This window comes from Dromiciops gliroides, chromosome 4 (genome assembly GCF_019393635.1).
Source record: "Dromiciops gliroides isolate mDroGli1 chromosome 4, mDroGli1.pri, whole genome shotgun sequence".
NCBI classification, from domain to species: domain Eukaryota; kingdom Metazoa; phylum Chordata; class Mammalia; order Microbiotheria; family Microbiotheriidae; genus Dromiciops; species Dromiciops gliroides.
The window spans coordinates 183,359,150-183,376,927 of NC_057864.1; the positions used below are offsets into that span (position 1 = coordinate 183,359,150).

The window sequence follows — 17,778 nt, forward strand, 5'->3', positions numbered from 1 at the left end:
ACCTTCCCTTTTTTCAAAGCCCCAGTGTTTTTACCCCAAGCAGGGCTGCTACCAGACTGGTCTTTAATCACCAAATCAGCTCCGGAGACAGGCTTGGGATACACAACACTGGCTCCCTTACTCCCCACCCCCACCCCCTGCCCCTCATTTTCTCCTTAGACTCAATTAAAAATAAAAAAAGACAATTACAAAAGAGGAGAACAGCAGACATGTTAGTTCAGAGACTTTATTGGCCTTTTCTCCGCCCAACGACCAAAACTACACAGTACATACCATTCATTCTGTTAAAGCCGTGGGGGGGGGGGGGGGAGCGGTAGAGGGGTAGGGGGAGTTGGGAATTGAGGCAGGCAGTGGGAGGCAGTAGGTACATGGGTGAGAATAAGGAAATAGGGGTGAGGAGGATGGAGGGAAGCCGGTGTGACCAAACGTGGATGTGTGTTTACAAGTGTGCTAAGACGTTCATACACGCTTGTGCAAGTATACATAGGAGTAGGAAAGTGAGGAAAGATACTACATCAGTTAAGGAAGAGTTAAGAGGTGTAAGAGGCGAGGATGGCAAAAAGGTTATATGGGGGGTTTTTTGAGTGGCATTTCAGAGAGAAGATATGGGGGATCGAGGAGATTGCACAGACAGGGTGGGATGGGGAGATGAGTTGAGAACAGCAAATGTGTAGAGTGGGAGTGTATGGTAGTGTCTGTGCGTGGGTGTAGGGACATTTTGTAGCAAGAACAAGACAGATGGGCCATATAAAAGGGACTGTACAATGTTACGTATGATACAGCGTTACATATTATACAAGGCTCTTTCCCTCTTTTTGTTTTAAAAAATAAATTTACAATTAAAGAGCATTTGGTAAAAAATATATACATTCTCAAAGGAAAAAAAAGCAGCAACAGCTGCCACAAAAAGGGAGAGGAGGAGCCAGATAGGAGGGCAGGGTAGTGCCAAGAAACCATGCCCAGTAGCTGCCAGGGGCCCCTGTACCCACACCCCCTCGACTCCCAACCTGGGAGGCCCGTAGTGGGAGAGACTGAGAGAGAGAGGTAGGTAGCAAAGGTATTACCACACAAGGTCCATTCTCTGCCTTTAGAGCCTCCCCTTCTTGGGATGGGGGGGAGGGGAGGGTCCCCTGCCCAAGGAATGAGAAGCTAGCCCCACCCTAACCCTGACTGGGAGAAAGGAAAGAATAGAAACCAAGGGAGAGGCACAGACATCCGTCTTTCCATCTTCTATGTGTTCTGGGAACAGAAGGAGGTTTGGAGGTGGGGTAGGGAGTAGAGCAGGGAAAGAGAAAATTCCCATTTCAGTGACTAGATACCTCAAAGCAAATACAATAGGATAAAGGTGGCGTTTGTCAGCAAGGACCCTTAACTCCTGACTCTGTGCCTCACTTCCCTCTTCTATACCTTCCAGGAGAAGAGGGATGAGTACACTAGGCAGCTTAAGTCTATGTTTCCCTGAGCATCTGCTGCCCTCTCACCACCCCCCCTCCCCAGAGATATTTTGGAAACCGGAGAGAGGGAAGGACAGAGGGACTTGCGCAGGGGCTCATGGGTTACACCTCCCACCTGCTGCTGCTCCCTGCCCCCAGGGGGAGCTTCACCCACAAGCCTGGGCATGCAGGGCAGCACCTGGGGAGCAGAGTAGGAGTAGAAACAGGGAATGGGGTGGTGGGGAAGAGAGAATGAAGAAAACACCCAGGCCCCTCCCAGAGCCAAGGCAGCCAAGGGTAGCACCAAACATCAGAGATCCCCTTGTATAGTGCTAGCTGGAGATCCCATTCCTTTCTCACAACAACCCCTCCCCTTCACAACTAACCCTGGGAAAGGGAGAGCTGCACAAAGGGATGATGGGGGGAGTCCCTCTCCCCTTAGCGCAAAGAGGGTCCCAGGACCACAAGAGAAGAAACTGGGAGATCTGGCAGATATGGAGGCTCCTGTTTTTCCCTCCATAATTCCTTTCCTACCTTACCATACAGTGTTCTTTCCTACCTGAGGAGCTGGGGGCTGGAAATTCCATGCCCAGCTTGATCCTGCTACAGGAAGGGGACAGAGGAGGAATCTGCCACCTCTCACTGTCTTGGGGGAGGGGGGAGGGAGAGGGTACAATTTCAGCAGGGAGTAGAGGCAAAAGGAGAGGAGAAATCAGAAAATCAAAACTCAGGGAGCCTGGAAGGGACAGGCTTAAGATCTCAGTGCAATGAAGCTGATTTCTAACCCACCCTCTAGGGAGGAGGGAGATCTGTCAGGATGAGGAGGAGATGGGAAGAGGAGGGGGACACACGTGCAAAGTGCTTGAGTGCCAGGTGGGGGTATCAGGAACTCCCAGAGAGGGAACTGGACCAGTCCCCCCAACACCATCACCACCCTCACTGGCTATTGGCCTCCAGTTTGTAGGAGAGTTCAAAGAGCAAATTCTGGTTGTCAATGACCTGGAACTGGCGCACATAGGCCTTGGTCTGCAGGTGGTGAGGTGATGCTTCCATCTCCAGGCCTATGGGAACATCAAGGGGAAGAGTCACTCCTATCACCACCATCACCCCTCGCCCTCGCCCCTCCCCTCCCCCAACTATAGCACCTGAAACTGAGGGATAAAAGAGGTAGCTCCACTGGGAGGAGAAAAGCAAGGGCCTATATATTTAGAAGATCAATTCCTTGAGGGTGGAAAGCCAGGGAAAAGAGTGGGGGAGGGTTTGACTTTGCCTCCATAGACACAGCACTCTCACCCACACCTGCATATATCCCAATACCCATCCAACCCTGCTGTCACCATACTCACAGAGAGGCCGACTCCTATATTTCCGGATTGTTCTCACTTTTTCTGCCACTGAATGCTAAGGAATGAGGATGAGGGGAAAACCAGAAGGAAGCACAGTGGGGAAAAAAAAGCAAACACAAATATGTCCTTCCTCCCTCTTTTGATCCCCTTCACTCTCCTACCCCCAAGGCCCGAGTTCCCTCCTAGGTTGAACTCTAGTCTCTAAAAAGCTCAAAAAAAGGATGTAGGATCCTTGACTTTAGAGTGAAAAGATACCTTAGTGATAACTACAGCTTCCTCATCTTACAAAGGAGGAAATCGAAGCCCATAGAAGGGAAATGATATGGTTCTGGTCACTGAAGCCGGTAAGATCAAATATAAACTCCTCTGTTTGGAATTGAGAGGCCTTCAGATTGCCTTTCCAAGCTCACTGATCACTGTCTTCTCCTTCATACACACTAGAATCCACCTTCTTACTATCTGTCCCTCATGCACAACATTCTGTTTCCCATCTCCAGGTCTTTAAGTAGGCAGTTATCTCTTATGCCTGAAATGCACTTACTCCTTAACTTCTCTTGGAATCCCCAGTAGCTTCCTCAAAGTTCAGCCCAAGTTCCACCTCCATGGCCACCAGGCAGTGCATCTCTACCCTCTAGTTTCGATTTATTTTACTTTATTTTATTTGATTGTATATATTTTGCATCCACATATATTTGTGCATGTTGTTTATTGCTCCCCCACCCCCAGCAAAAAAAAAAAAAGCTCATTGAGGGCAGGAACTTTTTTTTGGTCTCTACATCTCTAGTGCCTAGCACAGTGCTGGAGCATGGCAGATGATTTAAAAAATGCTCCTTGATTGGTTGATTGATAGGAGCCAGCAGAGACAGGTGATCTGACTCCAAATGCCACTATGCCATGCTAGATTCTCACATATGAGAGTGGACACTGTGTGAATAGGAAACAGCTAGGATGGGCTTCAGTGCCCAGAGTTACCCTGAGAAGCCTAGTAACTGGGTGTCAGTTCTGTCACGTGTGGGAGGGTTGCTACAGTAATGCTCCCTTAGAGATGAGTTGGAATCTGCCTGGCAAGCTTGGGCACTGCAGGGAAGGATGTTGTCTGCTGGGTATGGTGGGGGAGGCACAGTGCACCAGGAGCTAGGCAGGGAAGGTGAAAGCCCAACCACTGGTCCATTGGGAAGGGCACATGACTGGATGGTTTGCTCACCAGCTTCTCAATGTTGACTAATCCATCCAGGAGAGTCTTGCTGCCTTCATGCAGGAATGTCAAGTCTATGGGGAGAAGGAAGAAGAGAGAATCAGGTATGGATAGGGGAGCCAAAGAAAGCCCTTGAAAAATCACTGTGGTAGAGGGTTGGAGCAACTCGGGGTTTTTCTCCACAACCACACACCATCCTATCGTCCTCTCTAGCCTGGAGGATTTCAGATTGGAGATTTAGCATCAGGATTTAGGTCGAGGCCCTTAAGGTGGTGTCCACAGACACAGACAGTAGATTCCAGGGAGTGCATGAACTTGAATGGTAAAGAAAACAATGTGTTTAGTATTGTATTTAATTTTGTTCATTTACTAAGAGTCTTTGGAGAAGGGGTTCATAGGCTTCACCAGACCCAAAGCGATCTAACACACAAAGAGGTTCAGGAGCCCTAGTTTCGGAGTTCAGGTATAACCTTAGGGGTTGGAGCATTGATGAAAGGTCATGAAGGGTGACGTTTTAAGGTCAGGGCTCTTCACCTTTGAGGATCAGAGGCACGAAGGGGATCACTGGTGGCTTCATCTTAGATACAACTTCTCTGTAGCTTTTGTGGTTCCTGCAAGGGTCCTAGAGAATAAGAATCATGGCTGGTATTTATATATGGCTTTCACATTTGCAGACTGTTTTGAATAGGTTATCTCATTTGAACCTTTCAGTAACCCTACTGAGAAAGGTAAAACTTTGGTTGACTGTGATTTCATAAACATAGGGGGCTCAGAGGAATTTCCCTTTTCTTTTTTTTAAATTTTTTAAATTAATTTTTCTCAATTACATGTAAAGATATTTTTAAGTTCCAAATTCTCCTCCTACCTTCCTTTCTCTCCCCCCTCCTGAGGCCAGCAAGCAAATTGATATAGGTTATACAACATTACTATCATGATAAACATATTTCCACATTAATCAGAACAAAAGAAAAAACACAGGAAAGAATAAACAAGAACAATAACAAAAAAGCAACAACAAAAGTGAAAATAGTATGCTTCAGTCTGCATTCGGACTCCATCGTTCTTTTTTCTGAATGTGGAGAGCATTTTCCACCATAAGTCTTTTGGCATTGTCTTGGATCATTGTACTGATGAGGGGTTAAGTCTATCACAGTTGATCATCACAAAATGTTGTTTGTTGATTCTGTGTACAATGAGGAATTTTCCTTTTCAATCAACATATTCTCTTCAATTTAAGGAATTAGAGTTGCTTCAGACACCTGGGGTTACACAGCCAACTGGTATCAGAGGTGAGACTTGAACCCAGATCTTCCTGAATCTGAGGCCACTCCTCTATTCACTAAATGGTGTTTCAAATGAGGAAACTGAGGCTCATTGAAAGTAACTAGTCCTCAGTCACAAGCTAAATCAGTCTAAAAAGTAGAATCTGAACCCTGCTTCTAAGTTCATGTCTCTAACCACTCTACTATAGGTTGGCCAGAGATCAAAGTTGGACCTGAAATTACAGCTAGTGAGAGTTCCCACTCCCTTTCTAATCTTCCTGTCTCAGTTAGTTCCCTGACTACATGGCTGGTTTTGGACACAGGGAAATGGGCAGTGGTGACTGCTCTTCCAGCTCCCCACAAATACACACCTTCCTTATATCTTTTTCCATCTGCTAAAAGCCTGAGTTGGTCAAGTAGCAAGAGGTTCCCTGGAATCCTAGGGAGGTGAGCATATTTGTATATATGTGTGGAAGGAGGGAAGAAAAATCAACCATACTCACTGTCAAATTCTCAAATTTTCGGAACAAGTTCTTGAATTTCCCTGGCAGTTTCTGAAGAAAGAGTTTGAAGAAAGGAAAGGAAATGTTCAAAGAGAAGACACTGGTTTCAGGGCAGCTTTAGCTAATTCTAATGGCTGGGGGAGGTGGTGGGTGGAGGAGGATGGGCCAGGATGTAGGCTAATGGGGGGAGGGGGGCAAACAAAGAAAGGGACAAAGAGATTCCAGCCTTATTTGAGGAGTTAATAATGGCATAGTGTAAACTGTTGAGAATAAGGAAGCTAGAACCTCGGGATGGAACAAAGGCTAGAACCCAAGGCAGAAAGGAGTCGGGGAAAGAAGGGAGAATCCTAGAAGATAGGGGATATCCCCTCACCTCCCAGGTGAGCCGAAGGCGGCTGACAGCAGCATTATCCAGCCCCATAATCACAGCATAGAAAGACAACAGGTCCTGATTCTGTTTACAGCTGTTTAGAGTAAGGGTTAGGGGAATGGTGAATACATGCAGACCTTTCCCAACCACAGGGGACACCCCTTCCCTGCTTTCCCAGTCAGATTTAGGGCTCACATGGCTGCAATCTTGATGAACTTCTTCAGTAGCTGTGCACGCTTCCCAAGAGGCTCACAGAGCAGAACCTCTGTGGCCACCCAGTGGGTGACCTCGCTGCACCGCTGAAGCAAAAGTTCCAAGTTGGCCGTCTCCCGTCGGCCCCGCTCTCCATGGAACACGTAGTCCACGAACTCCAGCTAAGCCACGAGCCAATTTGCAGATGAAGGAAGAGAGGGAGCATGGAGAAGAGTGTAGAAAAGATAGAGGGAAAGACAAAAGAGTTGGGGGAGACAGAGGTTAGGGGCGGGTGTCATGGTGAGGACAGTGGATGGGGACATTCAAGGGAAAGGAGATGAAAGGTGAAAGCAGAGATGTGGAGGGCGCAGGGAAGTAGTGTCAAGGGATGGGGAAGACAAAGATAGCATTGGTACCAGGTCTACCAGTCCTTTCCCAATGTATGTCCCAAACTTGGTCCCCTTTCTCCCCTCAGCCATCTCTTCCATCTAGTCCTCTTCCCTTCCCCCACTTTCTAACCAGCCATCCCACCTCATGAACGCATCTGAACAGCTCCCAGTGGAAGGCAGTGAGGTGATTAGCAATATCCTCTGGCTCCACTCGGTGAATCTCTGTGTCCCCAGGGGATACCTGGATCTCCTCAGGGAGGGGTACCTAGGGGTAAGGAGCAAAGGGTGTGCTCAGGGAGCTACTGGGGTCATGGGTCTCCCCCTCTGCTTGCTTAGTGGAGCAGCATGTTGAATCTGTAGGTAATAGTTGGGGGGTGGGGAAATCTTACCAGTGCTTCATAGCTGTCCCGGGTACAGGCAAACAAATGGCTATTGATGCCCAGGGTGGTGAAGACACAATCCTCACTGGGCTGTAGCAAGACTTTCTCTGTAGGCAAAACCAGAAACCAAAAACTTCAGTCCATGGCCAAGGATCTCAGGATTCCTGCTTCCTTCTCCTCACAACAATCACAGTTAGTTCACCCGCCCCCCCCCCCCACCTTTCCCTCCCTCCCCCCATTCTCACTACATTGGAACTAAGTCCACACTAGTAACACTTTCCACAGAGCTCTCCTCCTCTCAGGCTCAAGGAAAACAGTAAATAAAACGAGCAACAACTTGAGGTCAGGAACTTGAGGGCGAGGGGCAGGGGCAATATTGACTTTGTATATCCTGTATCTAGCACTGTTCCTGACATGTAGTAGGCACCTGGTAAATGCTTGTTCATTTATTTTATTTTATTTTATTTTTTTTTTTTTGCTAGGCAATGAGGGTTAAGTGACTTGCCCAGGGTCACACAGCTAGTTAAGTGTCAAGTGTCTGAAGCCAGATTTAAACTCAGGTCCTCCTGAATCCAGGGTCAGTGTTTTATCCACTGTGCCACCTAGCTGCCCCCTTGTTCATTTATTTTATGTCTTCTTCTTTTGCAGGGCAATGAGGGTTTAAGTGACTTGCCTAGGGTCACACAACTAGTTAAGTGTCAAGTGTCTGAGGCTGGATTTGAACTCAGGTCCTCCTGAATCCAAGGCCAGTGCTTTATTCACTGCGCCACCTAGTTGCACCCTGTTCATTTCTTTTAGAAATTTTTTTTTAATTTTTTTTTTTTAGTGAGGCAATTAGGGTTAAGTGACTTGCCCAGGGTCACACAGCTAGTAAGTGTTAAGTGTCTGAGGCCGGATTTGAACTCAGGTACTCCTGACTCCACGGCCGGTGCTCTATCCACTGCGCCACCTAGCTGCCCCTGTTCATTTCTTTTAAATAATTTTTTGGATATCATTTGTGGGGGGTTTTTTGGGGGTGAGGCAATTGGGGTTAAGTGACTTGCCCAGGGTCACACAGCTAGTAAGTGTTAAGTGTCTGAGGCTGGATTTGAACTCAGGCCTTCCTGACTCCAGGACCGGTGCTCTACCACTGCGCCACCTAGCTGCCCCTGGATGTCATTTGTTTTTATAGAGGTAGCTATAGAGGTGACAGGATGCAGGAAGGCATGACTTCAAATACTGTCCCAAACACTTACTAGCTCTGTGACCCCAGGCAAGTCAGTTAACTTCATTTGGCTTCAGTTTTCTCATCTATAAAATGGGGATAATATAAACCTCCCAAGGTTATTGTGAGGTTAAAATGAGATAACATATGTTCAGTGTTGTGCAAACCTTAAACCAATATAAAAATGTTTGCTTTTTTTTTTATATTACCCAAATTTTCCCCTGTATTCCTTCCCTTGAAATTTTTATATTAATAAATGCTGGATGGGGCAGCTAGATGGCGCAGCGGATAGAGCACCGGCCCTGGAGTCAGGAATACCTAAATTCAAATCCAGCCTCAGACACTTAACACTTACTAGCTGTGTGGCCCTGGGCAAGTCACTTAACCCCAATTGCCTCACTAAAAAAAAAAAATGCTGGATCAAATGGATTGAGTTGAATTCACATTGACTCAGTTTCTTCCTCTGTAAGAGGATTAAAGTTGAACTAAATTATTTCTTAGATCCTTATCTACTTTCAAATCCTAAAATGACTAGTCAAATGTCCTTTGGATGTAGGGATTTATCATAAGTTAGCAGCAAAAATTCCATCAGAACTTCTAGGCCCTTGTCATATCATTGGAAGATTCCCAACTCAGGTAAGTGGCCTAGGTCAGTGGCGTCCAGCTCAAATAAAAATGGGGGACACTAAACCATTTTAAAGAATTCTTATAGCTGCACATTGACTTAGGAAATCACATAGTAACATTATATTCTATTGTATTTTTATTTATTTTAAATAGTTGCCAATTACGTTTCAGTCTGGTTTGGGGACACTCAGGAATGTTATGGCCACCTAGGACATCTCTGGTCTGGGATATGCCAGGCTTATGGGTTTATATCAAACTTATCTGAATTTCTAAAATACCAATAATAGGGACAGCTAGGTGGCACAGTGGATAAAGCACCAGCCCTGGATTTAGGAGGACCTGATTTCAAATCTGGCCTCAGACACTTGACACTTACTAGCTGTGTGACCCTGGGCAAGTCACTTAACCCTCACTGCTCCACAAAAACAAACAAACAAACAAAAAAACAAAACAATAATAATCCTTTTCTCATTAGTAGCACCCTTTCCCCCCAAAAAAAAGTACTTCTCTCATTTTTACACTTTGAGTGCTTCTTCAAGGAAGTGTGTGTGGAGTGAGGATTCTTTTCCCCATCTTACAGATGGAAAAGTCGAGGCTATGGAGACATAGCAGATTTAATGTGTTGTTACTACCCTGAACATTGGGGCTACTTCCTGTGGCTTCAGCCTTGAAGATAAGAAACTCCCAAGACCTGCCTAAGGTAACCCAGAGAATAAGATGGAAGTGGAGCCCAGGTCTCCTGACTCCAGAAACTGTATTTATCCACTCCTGTTCCAGAGAGTCAAGTTCATGTCTGTAATGATATTCTCCCTATCTAGAATCTCCAGCTACCTTCCTGTAACTCCATCCTATCCCATGCTTCATTCACCTCCTGAGGATGCTACAGCCACAAGGATGAGGGAGTCCTCACGTCCAGCTGGCTCCTCTGAGTATTGCAGCTTCTCTGACACTGAGCCCAGGATGTCTTGCACTGAGGCTGATAGGCGGCTTCGGATTGTCACATATGAATGATCTGGCATGTAGACCCTGCAGAAGACTGAAAGGAAGAGGAGAGAAGGGTGACTGGTTAGAGAAGAATACAGTAGCCACATCCAGTTCTCACCATCTCCTCACCCTTTGCCAACTGGGCATCACGTCTTTGGCAGCTGAGGGAAGGAACCACGGTATACATTAGGAAGACTGAGGTGTGATTTAAGGGTTGATATAAGGGAAAGGGTGTCTAGGGCAGAGGGGAAAGTATGGGTATAGGATTGGAGAGATTCCCCTGGGGAATTATTGGGCCCAAAGAAATCCTGTTAGTATGCCCCAAGACCTATAGTGACTCCTCAGAAGGACCCCAGAGAAACCCAGCAGTGGAGATCCTAGACATAGAACATACAACCTTTCAGGGATCACTACTCTCCCCACTCACACCTGCCTCCCCCCCCCACACACACACCCATAGCACTTACTTTCATCTGAGCCTCGGAAAGCCACCCGAGTTTGCAGACAGGAGTCTATTCGGCGGAAGTGACGAAAGAGTGGCTTCACTTGCTTGCTGGGTGGTTGGCTCTCTTCTGGGATCCTGGTACCAGGTAGAACAGGCATCAGTGGGCACTGCCCCAGGAGAGGGAGCACTAAGCATCAGCCAGCAGAAGCACTGTGGGTCTAGGGGGTTGTGGCCAAATGGACACAGGCTCTGAAACTGCTTTGTGGAAGAAAGCTATACCCTTCTAAGTAGGGTGAGAGGGTGAAGGAGGTGGTGCTGGTATAACTGATAATGCCAGACATCTTGGGTCTCTATTTCAAATAAATATTGACCGATAGGTCAATTTAAGGCCCAAGTTAAATGCTGCCTCCCCTAGGAAGTCTTCTCTGATTTTGCTAGCCTCTAAAATTCTGTAGCTTTTACCATTAGTACCTGTATCCCTCCTATGGCACTTTTTTTTTTTTTGCTGGGCAATGAGGGTTAAGTGACTTGCTCAGGGTCACACAGCTAGTAAGTGTTAAGTGTCTGAGACCAGATTTGAACTCAGGTCCTCCTGAATCCAGGGCCGGTGCTCTATCCACTGCACTACCTAGACTGCCCCTCGACTTTTTTTTTTCCTATGGCACTTTTCATGGACTTCCTGGTAGTTTATGCACATATCTTCCCCCAACTAAACTGCAAGCTCCTTGAGGGCAGGAGAAGTTTTGTGTTCATCTTTGTATTTCTCCCTCCCCCATGCCATCAACATACACAGGCCTTGAACATAGTAAGTATTCAGTAAGAATCTTGCAATATTTTTTTTTTGCAGGGCAATGAGGGTTAAGTGACTTGCCCAGGGTCACACAGCTAGTTAAGTGTCAACTGTCTAAGGCCAGATTTGAAGTCAGGTCCTCCTGAATCCAGGGCCCATGCTTTATCCACTGTACCACCTAGTTGCCCTTCTCTGTTCAATAAATATTAATCATGTCCAAAGCTGATGTGCTTTAAGTGGAGGATAGGAAGGAAATAATCCAGGGTATAAGAAATCCCTCAGTTTTCCCCTCAGTGAAATTCTGGTGATACCCATTTTCTCCCTCCCCGTACTCCAACCCTCACTTAAGTTCTACTGTCTCCACCAGCTGGTGTAGTCTCAGGGTGTCCTCTCGGAGATCCTGGTAGAGGGATTCATCTTTCATGATCAGCAGATATAGGTCCTGGGGGAAAGGAGAATGCACTAAGTCACGGATGCAGCTAGGAACACCATACCTGAGCCCAACCCCTTTTCTTCCATTGGACCAGTCCCATCTCACACAGAAGACTGAAGAGGGAAAAGGCCATGGAACCACTTAGAGTGAAAGGCTTTGGCCAACTGTGTGTATCGTATGTTTGTCTGGGATTATGGGGGTCCTATTTCTTCTCAAGTTACACGACTGTTCCAAGCCCATGCATATGAGCATTTTTCCCCCTGGGTCCTTAGTTCAGGGAGTATAGCTTTGATAGGAATAGTTTCCCCTTCTTCAGAGACCCTGGAGACTCCTAATCCCAGTTTCCCCTTATTGTACTTCCAAGTGTGGTGGCACCCACCTTAATAATTCGACCAGCACACTCTTCCTCCTGCAGTAATCCTTGATATGTCTCCAGAAAGTGAAGGAGCACAGCCAAGCATGCTTGCTTCCGGCCTAGCCCTTCAGCCCCCTCAATACTGTTTGACTGAACAAAGCTGACACTAAAGTTAAGGAAAACGGTACTACAAGAGCAGATCCAGGGGGTCTCCCCCTTCCTATCTTAGATTCTTTGCTCCCCCTTCCATGAACTAGGGCCTGGGGAGCAGAGAACAGCTAATTAACTTCATAATCCTCCTAGCCCTTGCCTTGGGTCTTGGTGAGTGGGAGAGGAAGGGGGTCAGAAAAAGTACTCTTCATTTGGGGCCAAGAAGCCTTAGACTCAGCAACTTGCTCAGGACAGGGAGGGGGTATTCCTAGTTTTTAAACCATCCAGTCACTACCAATTTGAGTTGCCACTGCAGGCTGCCCTGACCCCATCCACCTCACTTAGGAATTCACTTAGGTAAAGGGCTCTTCACCTGTTTTGTGGTATATACCCCTTTGGAATTCTGGTAAAGCTTTTGGCCCTTTCTCAGATTAATGATTTTTAATAACTGAAGGAAATGCTAACTTTCAGTTAGATGTTATTTCAAAATAAAGATGTCATTTTTTTCAGGGAACTCTATCCCTGGAGCCCTTCCTTGGGGTGCTTCAGGGGGAACCCCTGAGTTAGACTGACAGCCCAGCTCCTGGTGACAAAATCTCCAACAGGCTAGCTGGTGCCTCAGTGCTTGTAGCAGACCCTAAAGTGACAGACCAGGTAGTCCAATATTTATAGCAAGCCCCACAATAACCCAGTAGGTGGCCTGATATTAACTATAGTGACTTATTGGGGTTGGAAGTGTCTCGATGATATGCAATATGTGCCTACCTCTGGCTGGCTAGGAACTGCTTCCAGACCCTCCCCGAAACTCCCCAAGAAAGGATATTATTGGTACAACTCCTGCAGGAAGCGCTCAGTAGGGAGGAAGAGCGAGTGAGTGAGGACAAAATCATCCAGCAGAATGTCTGTACAGAGATTGGCAGGGCAGGTGTCAGAAAGGCACCGCCTGGCCCAGGAATGCCCAAGACTAAGAATGCCACCAGTGCGGTGCTGCCCCACCTGCCAGGGGGCCAAGCTCTCCCTCTCTACCACCCCCCCCTCCAGAGGTCAGAGTCCCAGCCACCTGCCTGAACATGTTGGGCACACCAAGTCACATGTATGAACATTATTGCCTGCTGCTTCAAAGGCAGGGTTAGTAATCACTACAGTGGCTGGGGGAGAAAAGGAAGCAGGGTGGGCAGCTATGGCACCTTCTATAAAGCATTTCCCAACTAACTTCCACTAATTTTCCCTCAAGCCTGAGAGGGAAATGAGAAGTCAGAGAGGATCCTGGGAATGAGACATCATCTAACCTTCTCTCAGCCACAGAAACTCCAACTAGCACCAAGAGAGAAGATCTCTGAGCCAGAGAGACCCCATGGATGGAATTTGAGTGAAAAGGGGGCAACAAAATAACTAGGTGGCAGTTACATGGTGCTTTCTTTACACATGCTATCTTACTGATTTTCCCAATAACCCTGTGAAGTAGATCTACTATTATCCCCCCTTTCACAGCTGGGGAAACTGAGGCAGAGAAAAAGTGAAGTGACTTGTTTGAGGTCATACAGCTAATAAGTATTTGAGTCGGAATTTGAATTCAGGTCTTCCTGACTTGAAGTATAGCATTCCTTCCATTGTACCAGCTAGCTTCTTTAAAATACCAACTCCTTGTCTTTCTCTTCTGTCTCCTTCCATACTTCCTCCCCACCTCCCACACTTCAAAAACATCTTCCAGTCACAGGCAGGCAGGCCAGGACCAGCCCTGCAAAAGAGGCAGAGGCAAGAGCCTGCCTGGCCTCTTTGATCCCGAAGCACTGAGTAGAAGTCCCACTGCCTGTGGGTGCCATAGGCTGGAAGGGTTAATGAAGGTGGGGAGGAGGAGTGGCCCTTCTTCCTCCTCATCCTAGGCCTGGCTCAGCCAGTCAACCAGGTACAAGGTCGCCCTGACTTGCAGCCAGTTTGGGGGTAGGGCAGGGCCACTTGGCACAGAGACAGAAAGCAGGGAGGGAGCCAAGTGTCCTAGCTGGGGCAGGTTCAGGGTGGGTCTTCAGACACTCCTCCAGGGAGAAATGAACCATGAGATAGTTTCTGGAGTACCCATTCAGTGGCCCTTGGTCCTAGCTGCTGAGCCAAGGTCCCTGGGACAAGCAGAGTCAGAGAATCAAAGCTGTGAGGGCCTGTAAAGATCTCCTCTAATGCCCTCATTTTAATTCAAGAAACATTTCTTAAATTCTTACTGTGTTTCTGGTACTGTGCTGCCTTCTGAGGAGAGACAGAGAGGCTCGGGGAGCCTAAAGCCTCACAGGTAGTTAGTAAGGCAGCCAGGAGGGGAGTGAGGTCTCTCAACACCTACGTACAGGGCTTTTTCTACTGCACCCCCAGAATTTCATTGAGCTGGATAATGGCCCCTCCAAGAGCCCAAGGACTAGGAAGTTGGTTGATTCATAGGGCCCCCCCTCATTGCTGTCCCCCAAAGAACCCAGGAAAGTTGTACATCAGCTGGGGGGGCTCTGCCCCTCCCCTTCCCCCTACTATGTTAAGGCAGCCACCCCTTTGAGACATGCTGGTTCATCTTTTCCCCAACTCCCTCCCTCCTATAGCTCTGCAGAGCTCATGCTTGGGGGCCATGATCCTCTGCTATTTTGCCATCTTCTCACTCCCAACACATACATACTTGGAGGAAGGAGGTTGGCTAGAGGCCCAGAGCTATGGACCAACACAGTGTCTGTTGGTCAAGCTCAGGTGTAAAAAAGAAAAAAAAAAATCAGCATCTCCTCCCTTTCCTACCTCAGTGGCCCCAGCTACCCTGCTGAACTTTGGGAGAAAACCAAGGCAAAGGGAGTTCCTAGTGCTTTCCTAGGCTAGATACCATGAACAGCATAACATTCCATCCAGATTGTTCAATTTGTAAAAGAAGCAGGGAGAAAGAGAGAACAACAGCTTATACATGGGGTGGGGGCTGTAGTTTGCTGTCCGTCTGCAAACAGGGATGTGTCATAAACAGGCATACAGGGTGTGTGGCGTAGGCGAGAAGTTGCAGTTAGGGGAGCTGTGTGTCTCTCCAATATTTTTCTAATTAAACTGAAAAGGTGTCAGCTCCCCTGGGCATCTACAACCTGAGCCAAAAGGAGGGGACCTCAGTGTCCAGGAAATCTAGGAAAGGAATGACACTCCTCCTATTTGGGGGTCCCCTGGGAAAAGATGAAGGGAGGGAGGAGTCTGATGCTTCTTCATTCCTTTTCCCATTTTCTTGATTCCCTTCCTCATTTTCTGGACTTCCTTCTGCCTGCCAGAAGGCTTCTTTACTTAACCCACTGCCACCCTGGGTTTTACACCCTAGTGACCCAGCACATTATTGTTTCTGGGGCCTCAGTTTCCTAAACTGTTATTAGAGGTAGGGTGGCAGGAAGAACACCATAATTAGTCAAATAAAGACTTCTTGGGTATATTTATAATAATGAGGCTTTATACAGAGGCCTGGAACTTGGGGAGAGTAGAATCCACTGGAGAGGTCCATTTGGCACGCACCAAGCCTCCCACTTATGTACCACCTATGTCTGTAAGTAAGTCCATCCCTGTCTTGTCTTATCTGCATCAATAAGGATACCTTTCTCCACCAGGGACCTTTCAGGCAGCTCAGCCACCACCTACCACCATCTGACAGTAACCATCCAAAGGCATAGCCCTAGGCATCTGCTCTGGGAATTGCTAGACTCAGCTATGAATTCCTTTGGGAAATTCATTTCCAGGGGATCTTCTTTTTCTCTGGAGGTCGCATTGGCCTGCTCCCTACTTCAAGTCCCACCCTAAAAGGCATTTGTAGATGCTAGGCCCCAGCTCTGGGGTGGGGGTGGGGGTGACTCAAAATCAAGGACTCCTAAAGCTCTGCAGATGGAATGCCTTAGTGGAAGAGGAAAGCTGGGTTCTGAATGGCACTGGGTGATAGCCAGGTAGGAAGGGATCAGACCCTTATCTTAAATAAGCCAGTAGGCCATGTGTGAAGGAATACAGGTAGAGGCATGCCAACTTCTCTTGTCAAGGAGCACCATACAATCTTCCTATTAAGCCATCTCCCCCCACACCCCCACAACAGACACAATATGCCCATGGTAACAGATACCCACATACCCATTCCTGATACATTCTGTGGCTTCACTCCCACTAGGGATGTTCCCCTCCCCCTAGCCAAAGGATGAAGAGGACACATATTCCCCCTTCCTTTCCCTGGCCTCAAGACTGGTGAAGCCGCCTCAGCCAGTCGCTTACTTACCTGAGGTCCCGCTGTCCCGGGGAGCCCCTCCAGCCAGCCGCTCCAGGATGCGGTTCAGCAGATGCTCCGGCTGGTCGAGGGACCCCAGAGGGAGCCAAGGAGGTGGAGTGAGGGGCTCTCCTGGGGACAGCTCGTCCGATGAGTAGGAGGAAGGGGAGCGAAGAGGCCCCCCTACTCCAAGTGGGCCGGGCCCCGGTGCTTCATCCAGCTGCAACCAACAGGGTCCCCCTCCAACTGGCTCCCCAGCCGTCCGGCCAGGTTCTCCCTCTTCCTCCTCCGTAGGCGGCTCCAGCCCGGGTTCGGCCGGGGATTCCCGGAGGAAAGAAGGGAGCAGCAAGCGAGATACACTTTGACGTCTCTGCAGCTGTCGGGGTCCCCCCACTGGGCCACTACCTCCCGCAGGCCCTCCTCCCCCTCCGCCCCCAGACCCGCCACACCCCCCAGTACCCCCGCCGGGTCCTGTGCCTACAGCCCGCCCAGCCAGCTGCGACGTCTGCTTCTTCAAAAATTTTTCCAGCGGCTTCATACCCCAACCCCCCCGCCCCCGCCGGGACCGCCGGGAGGACCCAGGTGTCCGGGCCGCGGGCGGGGGGTAGCGCAGGGATGCTTAAAACCGAAGTGGGGCAGATCGAAGGGTTGTCAGGCTCCGAGCCCAGGGAGCAGAGGTACCCGCGACTGTTTGGCAGCTGGCCGGAGTCCAATGTCCAGTGCTCCCAGGGGATGCCAGCGGAAAGAGGGATAAGCTCTCAGCATCCCCCCATGCCTCTTCAAACGGTGCCGGGCCCAGGCGGGTGGCCCGGGTGTGGATCCGGTGCCCCCTAGCTCATGGGCCCCGGGGCCCGGCTACTGCAGCAGAGGCGGCAGGCGTATGGCAAGAGCCGAGGACACCGAGGAGGAGGCGGCGACGGCTGTGCTCCCGGCCCCCGGGAAGGTGGCAGAGCTGAGGCCACGCCCCCTCGGGCCGAGACCCACCCCTGTTCCCTCCCAGGTTCGGCCCCTGTCCTTGGACCCGCCCACGGGCTGCGCTGGGCCAAGATGTGGCCCCTCGGAGAGATCGGGGTCTGAAGTGGGGTCAATGCGGACAAGAAAAGACATTCAGAAATAAATGGGCAGGGGGGGGGGTGCAGAGAAGGGAGGGGAGCCGGAGGCATGGTGCACTAAAGGGCCCAGAATTTGCCTCTTTCCAACCTAGACCCATGAGTCCAGTCAGGGTTCATATTAAGGGGGATCAGTGGCATACTCAGCTCTCTCCTAGCTCTATTCGCCTAGGGCAGGTAACACTGGATATTTATTGTCTCCGTCCGTATTTTCTACTTCCAAGAGTATGCACCTTAGGAAAACTGGCATGGGCAGGTTCTACCTGCACTCCGCACCCTCCTGTCTGTGATCTCTGTGCAATAATCTCTTGGCTGTGTTGGTGCTGTCCAGCAGGAGGGCAGGGTACAGTGGGGTGGTACCTGCTTGTTCTATCTCT

The 17,778-nt window shown here is 48.8% G+C and overlaps 1 protein-coding gene across 1 annotated transcript; it reads right to left on the reverse strand.

The window, feature by feature from the left end:
• Window positions 1-236: 236 nt before the first annotated feature.
• RAPGEFL1 (Rap guanine nucleotide exchange factor like 1) lies at window positions 237-17,219 on the reverse strand. Its single transcript, XM_044005366.1, has 15 exons — window positions 16,305-17,219; window positions 12,882-12,960; window positions 11,933-12,068; window positions 11,465-11,562; window positions 10,353-10,465; window positions 9,770-9,937; window positions 7,080-7,177; window positions 6,833-6,955; window positions 6,305-6,483; window positions 6,113-6,203; window positions 5,740-5,790; window positions 4,509-4,596; window positions 3,984-4,048; window positions 2,780-2,834; window positions 237-2,494 (listed from the first exon to the last, which is right to left on the reverse strand). Exons 1-15 carry the CDS (start codon window positions 16,828-16,830, stop codon window positions 2,370-2,372), a joined length of 1,995 nt encoding a protein of 664 aa, XP_043861301.1. The 5' UTR covers window positions 16,831-17,219; the 3' UTR covers window positions 237-2,369.
• Window positions 17,220-17,778: the final 559 nt, after the last annotated feature.